This window comes from Polypterus senegalus, chromosome 2, assembly GCF_016835505.1.
Source record: "Polypterus senegalus isolate Bchr_013 chromosome 2, ASM1683550v1, whole genome shotgun sequence".
NCBI lineage: Eukaryota > Metazoa > Chordata > Cladistia > Polypteriformes > Polypteridae > Polypterus > Polypterus senegalus.
The window spans coordinates 78,706,350-78,718,505 of record NC_053155.1 but is presented as its reverse complement, the minus strand read 5'-3'; the positions used below and the strand labels follow the sequence as shown (position 1 = coordinate 78,718,505).

Sequence of the window (12,156 nt, the reverse complement as noted above, 5' to 3'; positions counted from 1 at the left end):
CCCCCCCCAAACCACCGCACCCATATCCATTGTTAACTAACCTAAATCAGTAAGGCAACAGTAAAAATAAATCAAAAAGACATGTCTAATAGTTACCCGAGTGGAGTTTGCAAAAGCTCTTTGAGTAGTGAGAAAAGCACTATATAAATGTGAAGAATTATTATTTATAACTCTTAATATAACTGTTTTTAAAATATTTTCACACTTAAATTGTTCTTGGATTATGACTGATACCAATAGAAAATTCATTTACAAGTAAATGCTTAGTAATTTTCAGTAACTCAAAAGTATTCAGGATGGAAAAATCTTCTTTAAAGTTCAGAATAAAATTTACCAGCATTTTCGTTCTTTTATGCAATAATAATTACTTCTAGCAGTTGTTCTTTGGTTTAAATGTATGTTGCTTTCTTTTTCTGTTCCATGTGATAGACTGGAATCCATACACATTTACACACTTATGTAAAACTAATGAATTTCCTCAAAAGCTTGCCAATCAAAGTTAAAATGGCACTATATATTTCAGTGTGGGCAGTAAACTAGCTACCTGGTGCTTCACAAACCAATTACTTTAAACAGCTGAGTTCCTGTCTTAGACCTAATGTGTAACAGGGTCAGTTCAAGGACAACTTACTTAGCATGTTACAATTATGACTTTCTATATCTAATTTTAAGGTATGGCTATCTTTTTTAGGTTTAATTTAATCTGTCACATCCAGAATGTTGTTTCTGTTGAAGTTGTTTTTTTTATACTTGTGCTAAATCTAAAAAAAAAAATTAGTTTTGTTATATCCTCTCCACCCTTTTATCACATTTTCAATGCTGTTGTTTCCTTTTTACAACATTACACTTAAAAAATCTTTTCTCATAGTGTAATTAAGTATATTAAATTAGCTATTACAAGTTTCTGACAAGACATTCTGCTCAGCAATGTTAGAAAAAATATTATTTAATCTAGAGCTTGCGAAAAAATAGATTACATAAGCAACCGTACTTCTATTTTCATCACCTGCAACATTGAAAATATAGATAAGATAAAAGACCTGTCAGTGAGGTCCCCAGAGAATACTTAATGCAGAACAGCTGCTGTACGTGCCTAGTTATGTAGAGTATAAATGATACTGTGTTAAAGTAAGTAAAATATTGCAAATAGATCCCTATTGTCTTACTAAAAATGAGAGGCCAAAATGTTCCTTTTTATCCTTTTGAAATTTCAATTTTTTGTGTGACATATACCGTGGTTAAAAAATGATGTATTAAATCAGCAGGTCCTCACTCAGATGGCTAAATTGGTTGTAAATAATACTTTTGCATCTATTTTAAATTGACTTCAACAATGTACATAGAGGTGTATAAATATATTTATATACAGTATATTGTGTATAGTATAGATACATGTCACTGACCAGAAATTCTAAAAACAACCTTAAAGGAAACCAGTTTTCACTAATGTGTCAATGGCACTAAGGCCCACTGGAAAGTTAATTTAATCAGGAAAAAAGAGAGAAAACTGAAATGTGTTTTTACTAGTGCCCAATTTCTGTAGGGATAAGTATTAATTGGCAATTACCAAAGCACAAAATATCACCACAGATATTTTTGATAGCTGCTCGCTTAGCTGAAGACTTGCTTTTTAAATAAAGAAAAAAAAATTCAGATTTTTTTCATGACTTGATTACAGAAACTGCTTTATTATCCTCTGGATTCTGCACTTGAGTGTTTCCATCAACTATAGCTGCATTTAACACAAGTGTAAATGCCAATACATTTTCTATCCACAACAATCAAGACAGCAGAAAAGACAAAAGAATCACATACAGTAGAGCTGTGGTAGCAGTCAGGTAAGCCACAGAAAGGTCGTGCAGTTTTAAAACGTGAACTATGAAATCATTGGCATCATGCTGAAACACTAGTGTTTTTATGACAGTGTGGCATGTCACTTCTTTTTACTTTTTCTTGTTAGGTCATGACAAGAAGCCAAAAAATTGAAGGTACAAGCTAGTGCTTGAAAGGTCAAATGCACTATTTTTTTATGATGCTTAGGGTATAGTTCTCACTGATTACATGATTCGAACAGCTCGCGTAACTGGTCAGTTTCTCATTTTCTGTGGCATTTATAGCAGTCAGTCTGCAGAAAGCATTGAGGAAAGCTGTCATTCATCACCCTTCTTGTTTATAACATGCCTCCTTTTCACACTACATGAATTGTAAAGGCAGCTCTGTGAAACTGAATTTGAAGAGATACACATGGCCACATGTTGTTATAGCCATTAACATGAAATGTGCTATGCCAGTAATGGAGACATCCGCTCAACTACCAAAAAGTTGCAACAATAGCAAAACCAAACCAGTTTATTAGAGTGACTTAACAATGCTTTGTGTATGTTGTTACAAGTATTTTAGTTTTCACAGAGACTTTGTAGAAACATAAAAATGTTTTAATAGGTGAAGCTCAAAGATTTTGATTACTCCTTGAATTCGGCCCCAATGAGAATGAAAATGACCATGCATGTGTGTGATGAGAATATCTCATGATGGATGGACACACCAATCATCATTAGTTCCCATATTGTCATTAATGCTTCTGTGATAGGCACCGGACTTAGCACAACTCTGAATTGAACAACAAGGATTAACAGTTAATGGAAGGAGAGACTGAAGTTGTCAGAGTAAGCAATTATAATAATAATAATAATGATAACTTTTCCTTTAGGTTCATATCATTGGTCATATTCCACCAGGACTATGTTTGAAAACTTGGAGCTGGAACTACTATAAAATTGTAAATAGGTAGGTAGATTTTTTCCTGTAAGTGTCTGAGATGGAATTTTTTTTATTCTTTTAAGCATTACTAGAAACCTACTTAACCTATCATTACAAATGATGTGTTGTTTCCATAAACAGCCTAATGAAAAGCAATATTTCACATACAGTAATGTGATATTAATTAGCAGTTAAATATATGTAGACAGCGGTGTAGTTTAATTTTAAATTGTTGAGAATATTAATAGTTTGGGGTGATGAAATGTGATAATATGGAGACCCAGTGGTTACCCATTTCTTGTGAGAAAGCACATACCCACATTATTATACAGGTCAAATACCAAAGTAACAAAATTTTCAGAACAACGAATACTTTTTGTTGGCCTGAACAAATATTCATACAACATGTTAAACAGATTTTGTTTCTTTGACCAAACAAATAACCACCATAGATGATAATGCAATGCAAAAAATATTTAATGCCATGCCTACATTTTCGTTGAGTCTTAGGAAATTTGCAGCTGTCTCTTTCTTGTTAGACTAAAAGTAAGTGATAATTGTTATGTGTGAATGTTAGTGAGACATCAGAAACGGCATTAGTTTACGCTGAAAGAAAAATTAACAGTCCTAGAAAAAGTTGATTCCGGTATGAAGAAAAATTATGTGTTGGGTACCTGGAGTACTTCTGGGTGCCCTATTATAGGAGCCAGTCACCACCACCAAATGCCCAGAGTCAAGAGGAAGTGGATGACGCTCGCGAGGTGGAGTGGAGGCGGAAGGACTGGCAAAGAGAAGGGACTGTGTTGCTGATATATACTGGGCTACTTTGTATAAATAAAACATGTGGTGTCCTGCCTGTTGTGGCATATGGCCGGCCGTTCATCCCGGCCAATACCCCCACGCCGCCAGATGGAGCCCTCCTGGCAACATGGAGATGCCCCAAATTCCAGCAGGGCATCATGGACATTGAAGTTTTCCTTCACAGCCCTGCTGGATACCATGGGGGCCGCCAGGAAACACTGCAGGGAGGCTAAGAGACTTTTTGCCTTATAACCCGGAAGTGTGTCCTGGTCACAGGAATAAGGGAAATGACGTACTTCCGGGATGAAGAAAAGGAGTTTTAACACGACTCAGAAGTGTTATAAAGTCACATGGACTGAGGGAAAGAAAAACGTCTCGGTCAAGAAGTATAAAAGGACAATGGGAAACCTCAGCAGATTGAGATGAGTCGGGAGGAAGGGTGGCAACGCGTCTGGGAGTAGGAGGTTTGTTTATTGTATTGATTATTAGTGATTTATATAAGTATTGTGGAGTGTAGGGTGCTTTGTGCACTATATTGTAGAAATAAATCCATTATTTGGACTTTTACCTGGTGTCTGATCTGAGGGTTCAAGGGGACAACAGCGCCCCCATCTGTCACAGTGGCGTAGTCGTCAGGATTCTCTGGCCGGCGATTTGGCAGAGGACCTGATTAAAAATTTCTGTGGACAGAATACCCCAAGAAGACAGTGTCAAGACACACAGAAAAAATCAGAAAAATCGCCACAAACCCCGTTTTCCAAGACCGTCATGGGGAAAAAGAAGACCAAGCAAGGCGGCAACACAAGCGGGTGCTAACGCTCAACATTGCCTGTGCTCAAGACGAGCCACGGAGCGGCTACGCATTTCGGGAGAAACTTCCAGATGAGGATGACTACAATGTGGTATGTGCCGGGGATGTGATTGAAAATCTTTTTAAAATAACACATTTTGTCCTGTGCACATACCTCCCAGAAGTCCATCTAGAGGTTCTGCGGGAGGCAGGAGAGAATTCCGAAGGCGGTGGTGTGCTCACATCCGTGGAGCAGACGAGTGAGAAGGACTTCAGGTGCTGGTGAGGGACACATGACCCACCCCGAAGGATTGGGAGAATGAGGAGGTCTGCGTCCTACTGCTTATGGCTTCGCCCAAGAAAAAACAGACTTGGACTTTCCGAAAGAGAAGGGGTAGGCAAGCGAGTACTGCTCACCCCACGAAAATGTAAGGAGGGCTGGGAAATGACTGATTGGTCCGCCAACAAATTAATACAGGCGGATCGCAGTCGGCCAAAGATGGTGACCCGGTCCTCTGGAAAGGACTCCATTTCCCAGAAGCCTGTGTGCAGCCCAACAGAGCATGTGCCAGGAGCTGGCATGTTCATTGGCTACCGGCCGGGAGGTAGGGCTAATGATGGCTCGAGCCTGCCTGCAGCCGATTTAAATAATATTTTGGACGTACGGGAACTGGAGAAATTGCTTGAGCCTGTGTGTAGTTCCTTGAAGGTTGTGACGACCATTAAGAAGATCGTCGGAGACTTGGGAGCAGCAGCCGAAGTGCCTCTTAAAAGGGTAGTAGAATACCAATGGCGATTTTGGTAGGGAGTCTCCCAAAATGGTTAATGTGGTGGTACAGGTAAGAGAGACCTGTACCATGCAACATAAAGGGATGCAGAGTGACATGGGCCCGCAGTTAATTAGTAGCGGGTGCCAAGTAGCTGCGAGCCCTACAAGGGAGTCAGGAAGTTTGACCGAGTGGGCGGTGGAAGCATCAGTCAAGCCGGAGCAGCTAAAAAGTGCTGTCTCCCGGAGCGACGCGGTGCTGCCACTGGTCAGTTCCAAATCGAAGGGCGTGCAGACAGTAAAAGGGCTCTCTCTTTCCCATAGAGAGACCCAAACTGTGGACAAGCCCCAGATTAAAAAGGAGATCCCAAAAATAAAATGGTTGTCTCCTGATAAAATAGAAAAGGGAGCTGAGAGCTGAAGGGCAGTGGTGGAATCCTCCTCGGCGGGAAAAGGGGCAGAGCCAGCATTTCCCGAATGTTTTCAGTTCCACAGAGGGAGAGTAGCAGGAGGACGGAGGCAGTGCTATGGATGTCAAAGGCGGGGCCACATTTGGCGATATTGTCCTTGGAGAACAGGAGCCCAGATGTCTCATTGGATTAACATTCCCCCTAGGTTCTCCAGGGAATGTGAGGCAAGGATTAGCCAAGATCCGACCAGAAACAACTCCTGGAGGAAGACATCCCTCGCGTGGCTGGCCGCTCCAAATCATGATTTTTCGCTTAGTACTGTGGCATATGGCCGGTCATTCATCCTGGCCACTACCCCCATGCCGCCAGATGGAGCCCTCCCGGCAACATGGAGGTGCCCCGAATTCCATCAGGGCATCATGGACATTGAAGTTTTCCTTCACAGCTCTGCTGGATACCATGGGGGACGCTGCAGGGAGGCTCAGAGACTTTTTGCTTTATAACTCGGAAGTGCGTCCTGGTCACAGGAATAAGGAAAATTACGTACTTCTGGGATGAAGAAAAGGAGCTTTTAACACGACCTGGAAGTGTTATTAAGTCACATGGACTAAGGGACAGAAACACTTCCGGGTCAAGAAGTATAAAAGGCCGATGGGAAACCCCAGCAGACTGAGATGAGTCGGGAGGAAGGGTGGCAATGCATCTGGGAGTAGGAGGATTGTTTATTGTATTGATTATTAGTGATTTATATAAGTATTGTGGAGTGTAGGGTGCTTTGTGCACTATATTGTACAAATAAATCCATTATTTGGACTTTTACCTGGTGTCTGATCTGAGGGTTCAAGGGGACAACAACGCCCCCTATCTGTCACACTGTTAGTGTTGGGTTAGGGCGGCTGTACGTGCCCTGGGCTTCGCACTATTTAAAAAAAAAAAAAAAGTTACATCTAATGCCTCATTTTCAAATAAAATATTTTTTGCAGTTTAAGAAACCCAGGTATTGTCAAGCTTAGGTCACAGAGTAGGTTGCATGAGAGACAGAAAGGCAAGTGCAGGCTGGGTGTTAAATGTTTTAAATATTGGGCGACAAGAACATTATGCTTGTTGCAGACATTTTGAAATTGATATGTTTTTCTACATATTACAAAATTCTTCCAAATATTGTCAAAATGGAAAGAGATGAACCAGTTGCTCAAGGTGTTATTGCAATGAAAGATCATATTTGAGTCAGAACAAGAAGTCAGACTTCTAATATTACTCATATCATTTTTATGTTGGTAATTATTTCAGGAGAAATTTAGCCATGAACTACTTACTTTAAAAATAAAACCAGCGTAAGAAACCCCTTAAGATGTTGCTGTCCACAGCTCAATTACAGAATAATTTTAGGCTCCATCCCTCCTTAGCTTATATAGTATTTCATTTATTAAAGTCATTATTTATTTGAACCTTCAAATATATTTATACAGTATAGAGAGTGTTTACAAAATCTTAAATAAGAAATTTTTTCAATACTTTTGAGTTCATGACCATTGTTAAAAGGAACCTGCCTGATTTCCACAGTCTTTAAGGAGCATTCACTTTTCGGTATTTTTTAGCTAGTAATGAGAAGAATATTGACAGTGTTTCTAGTCTATATCAGTTAATGGCATAGAGTCTACCACTATACGATCTTAAAGGCATCTCTGGGAAAGGCACCTGTCAATTTCTTATGCAGTGGTATTCATCCATCCATCCATTTTCCAACCCGCTGAATACGAACACAAAGTCACGGGGGTCTGCTGGACATAATAACATAAAACATGTTGAAATTCAGGGGATACACATCCTTATAGATCATATGTATCCAAGATGCAAAGCTGAATTCAAAAAAAGTTGGGACGGTAATTAAAATGCTTGAAAAAACAGAAATCGGGGATTTTGAAATCCTTTTTCACCTGTTTTAAATTGAAAACAGTAATATCACAAGGATTGCTTGTTTTACTATAGCAAATTTATTATTTTTGTAAAGACATGTTTGTTACAAATTTATTGCTATGACAGTATCCTAATTATGAACAATGGCATCTACTGTCATTTTTTTTTAGAACTGTCCAAAATTAAGACCATTTTGGGCAAAGATATGAACCAAACTTGAACTTTATTGCTAGGAAACATAGCTTCTAGGAATATCTCTTGGTGTTCCATCTAAACACTAACATGGTACATAGAATTAAACAACACAATATACAATGCATGACTTATATACAGTAAAAATATATATATAACAATACAGTAAGATAGAATTTAAAATAAACCTGAAATATAAACTATTTGTATTGAATGGAGAAGAATAGTATTCAGCAAAACACAGAGATAAATCAAGGACTCTGTTCAACTATAGTGATTAAAGTAGGAAAGAAACTGCTTCTGAGTCTAGTAGTTCTTGTCTTTAATGACTAGTAACGTTTCCTTGATGTTAATAACCGAAAGAGAAGGTTGACTGGGTGAGTGTAGTCTTTGTTTATATTTCCAGATAACGTGATATATATAGGACCTAAATGGAGTCAGGCCTATATCAACAACAACAACATTTATTTATATAGCACATTTTCATACAAACAGTAGCTCAAAGTGCTTTACATATTAAAGAATAGAAAAATGAAAGAACATAATTATAAAAAATAAATCAACATTAACATCGAATAAGAGTAAGGTTCAATGGCCAGGGGGGACAGAAAAACAAAAACTCCAGACGGCTGGAGAAAAAATAAAATCTGTAGGGATTCCAGACCATGATACCGCCCAGTCCCCTCTGGGCATTCTACCTAACATAAATGAAACGGTCCTCTTTGGATTTAGGGTTCTCACGGAAGGGCTTGATGATGATGATGGTCACGTAGACTTCTTCCTTTTAATCCGTCCATCATTGTTGGAGCATCATGAAGCTTTGAGTAGGTGGAGGTGGCGCAGGCCACCACCACAAAGAAACCGGAAAAAGAAACAGAAAAGAGAGTAGGGGTCAGTACCGATTTTAGAGCCACCATGAATAGTTGTTATGATGAATTGAACATACAGAGTATCAGGATTAAGTTAAATTACGATTAAAATGAAGTTATAAAAAGGCCATGTTAAAGTAATGTGTTTTCAGCACATTCAGCATTCTTTTGTGCTGTCTGAATAACACACCACAATTTATGTTTGTCATATCAGAATGTTATGGAAAAACTTTCAATAATAACTCTACAAAATTGTATGAACACTTATTACGAATTTTTTATGTTAATGGAGAAAAAACTGAGCTTTATTGGCAAGACCAGTTATGCGTTCATCCTAGTTCAGACTGTGTGTGACAGTTGTGCTTAAAAATTTAAATGATTCTACCCTGTTGATAGAGTAACTAGAGTTAATTATTCCTAGTGCTCCTATAGAATTGAATTAGAGTGAATTATAAAAACAATATTTTAACAATAAACTTGTGTAATGTATTGTTAGTGTGTCAATTGACTTTGCTTTTCTAATGAACCAAACTTAATGGAAAGCAATGTCTTTTGTTAGCCAAAACTAGAACAAAAATCAGGAGTGGTCTCCCCTAGACTTTCTTGTATACTCAGATATGGGGATGGATATTTGAGGAGTAAACCATAAGACAATGATTATATTATGTACATTAAAGAGCCATCAACAACAAATCAGAGCAAATTAATAATATATTGAGCAATTATTATAAAAGTAAAGTTGAATAAATTGGACTCTGCAGCTGCATGAATAAAAGGTGAAGTACCACTTCCATTTAACAGAAATAGCCCAAAGGTTGATAGGAATCTACATTTAGTACCTAATACTTGTATTCAAAATTTGGTTGACCATAAGTGAAAGCGTGCTCAAGTTATTGTGTTTTATACACACGCACACACACACACACACACACACACACGGACGCACGCAGACAGACAGACATTATTCCAAAAATGGTATTTTCGAACTCGGAAAGGTCTAAAACGTCAAGATTCATCTAAATCTTGACATTGAATGGATAATTACAGTACAGTAGTTTCCCTATACTTTGTATACCAGAAAGTAAAAATTAATTTTACATGGAATCGTAAAGGTATTTTTTCAGAAATTTAGCAAGACTTTGTTAATGTTGTTCTAACATAAGTATTTTGGGCTCCTTCCTCTATTTTTGTTTTACCTGTGTACTTTTTAATAGGCCTTTTATTTCTTCTTCTTTTTTTTTTTTAACAACTCTCTGAATTGTGTAAATATGAGGTTTTATGTATTGCAATATGACCTTTGTAACACCCTATATGTAATTGCTTTGTTACACCTATTTTATTTGTGTGCATATATTTTGAATCTTGTCTAAAAGAACAGGAATTTTTTTAAAGTTTAAAGATTGCCCAACTGGCGTCTGTTTTAATACATTGTATTGTGTTTTTTGTTACGCATTTTTCATTGCTGCTTGTGTTTCATGATCACATAAAATAAATAAACTTAAACTGTACTGTCTAAGGTTTTGCAGACTGTCAAGAATAGTGTGCCTGGGATGTTGGTGAAAGTAAACTTGGCTGGGCTATGAAGCTGTGATTTACACAAAGCTTGCCAAATTAAATGGAGTGGCCTTACTGTATGGTTTCTCCACACATAAACAGAATATACTAATCTGAATTTGTATTTTTTATTTATATTTTTTGCAACTGATTGAATATCTATGTAATATTTTAAAGGAGGTCTCCCCAGATGTTGCTTCTAAGCTCCCTATATTCTCTGAAGCTGTACAGTGGGCCAGTTAGTGTTTGCAGTAATGCAATATAAAATCAGTTTAATTTGTTGAAAAGTGCACGTGATTTGTGAAATGTTAACAAGCGTACACCTGTAGTTTCCTAAATACTGCATTAATGATTGTACAACAAGAATTATGATTGGTCTAGGTACTTTAAGCACAAAGCATTCTATGCAAAATATGCCAGACCTTCTCTATTATGTGCAGATGTTAACACATCTAAGCACAATATAATTATGAACAAAAACATGCTTGGAACTCCTCTCCTTCTGTTTAAGAACATTCTGTTCCAATGTAAACATGGTATTTTTATAAGTGACAAAAATGAAAGGTACTGTTAGTTTAAGAAATAAACCTACCTCTTTAAGACTTTGGTTGAAGGTTTAACGTTACAAGGTTAATATACAGAGACAGACAGAAGGCTAAAACATTTCTTAGTCTCGACCATCCTTGTGCTAATAAAGATTAGGAAAGGGCATTCTTGTAGGTTTATATCTCAGAAAAAATCAGTTTCTTTTCATCATTTTATGCATGACTGATGTGTTTTTGTTTTGTACAGTGAAAAAGGAAAGGAGCATCATGCAAAGGTTTGGTCACTCCAAGATATTTTAGATCTCAGGTAACTTTTACAAAGGTTTCTGACTTTAATTAGCTAGTTAGGGTTATGGCTTGTTCGCAGTCATTGTGAGGAAATCCAAAGTGAATTTCAAAGCTCTATAAATTCCTCGACTCTTCAAACCTTGTCCCAATAATCAGCAAGCATGGGTTCCTCTAAGCACCTGACTGGCTCTCTGAAAAACAAAATAATTGATGCTTGCAAAGCAAGGGGAAGGCTACAAGAAGATAACAAAGAATTTTCAGATAGCTGTTTCCTCAGTTCATGGTATTATTAAGAAATACCATTTAACAAGAACAGTGGGGTTCAAGTTGAGGGTTACTAGAAAAGCAAATAAAAAAACCCTTTTGATGGAAAAAGACCTTCAGTAAGATTTAGCAGACTCTGGATTGGTGAGGGTGACACCTGAACAAATATGACCTTCAAGGTACTGTCAGCAGAAAAAAAGCTTTTCTGTATCCAAGCCACAATAGTCAGTGCCTGAAGTGTGTAAATAAACATGTGAACAAGCCTGATGCATTTTGGAAATAAGTCCTATGGACTGATGAAGTCAAAATAAAACTTCTTGGCCACAATGTGCAAAGCCATGTTGCAGGAAAAAAAGGCACCAAATTCCAGGAAAAAAACACCTCTCCATTAAGCATGGGACAGGATCGATCATGCTTTGGGCTTGTGTTGCAGTGTGTGGCACAGGGAACATGTCATTGGTAGAGAGATGAATTGGTTCAAATAAATACCAGCAAATTCTGGAAGCAAACATAACACCATCTGTAAAGAAGTTGAACTTAAAAAGAGGATGAGTCCTACAACAAGATAATGATCTGAAAAAACATCTGAAAATATACAATGGAATACCTCCGGAGGCACAAGCTGACAGTTTTGCCATGGCCCTCACAGTCCCCCAAATATAAAGATTATTGGCAGTCTCTGTATAGCTCTCAACAGATCCATGCATGCAAGTCATCCCAAAAATCGTGCAGAGTTAAAAGCCTTTTACAAGGACAAATGGGCAAAAATACCCCAAGTAAGAATTGAAAGACTCTTAACTGGCTACAAAAAGCATTTACAAGCTGTGATACTTGCCAAAGAGGGTGTTACTAAGTACTGACCATATTGAGGATGCAAAGTTTTTCTTCAGGCCCTTTTCATTTTTTTGGTATTTATTTTACCGGTGAATGATGTTAATAAAAATGTAATCTTGCTTGAAATATTAAAAGAAATGTGTCATCTTTAACTTAATGCCTTTTG

General features: G+C 37.6%; 1 protein-coding gene across 1 annotated transcript in view; it reads left to right on the top strand.

Annotated features, from left to right (window-relative positions):
• Positions 1 to 12,156, top strand: part of smpd1 (sphingomyelin phosphodiesterase 1) — a 50,233-nt gene that overhangs the window by 21,260 nt on the left and 16,817 nt on the right. Inside the window, exon 4 of the mRNA XM_039744052.1 lies at positions 2,711 to 2,787. Within this exon, the coding sequence (XP_039599986.1) occupies positions 2,711 to 2,787 (77 nt within the window). The remainder of the gene's footprint in view (positions 1 to 2,710; positions 2,788 to 12,156) is intronic.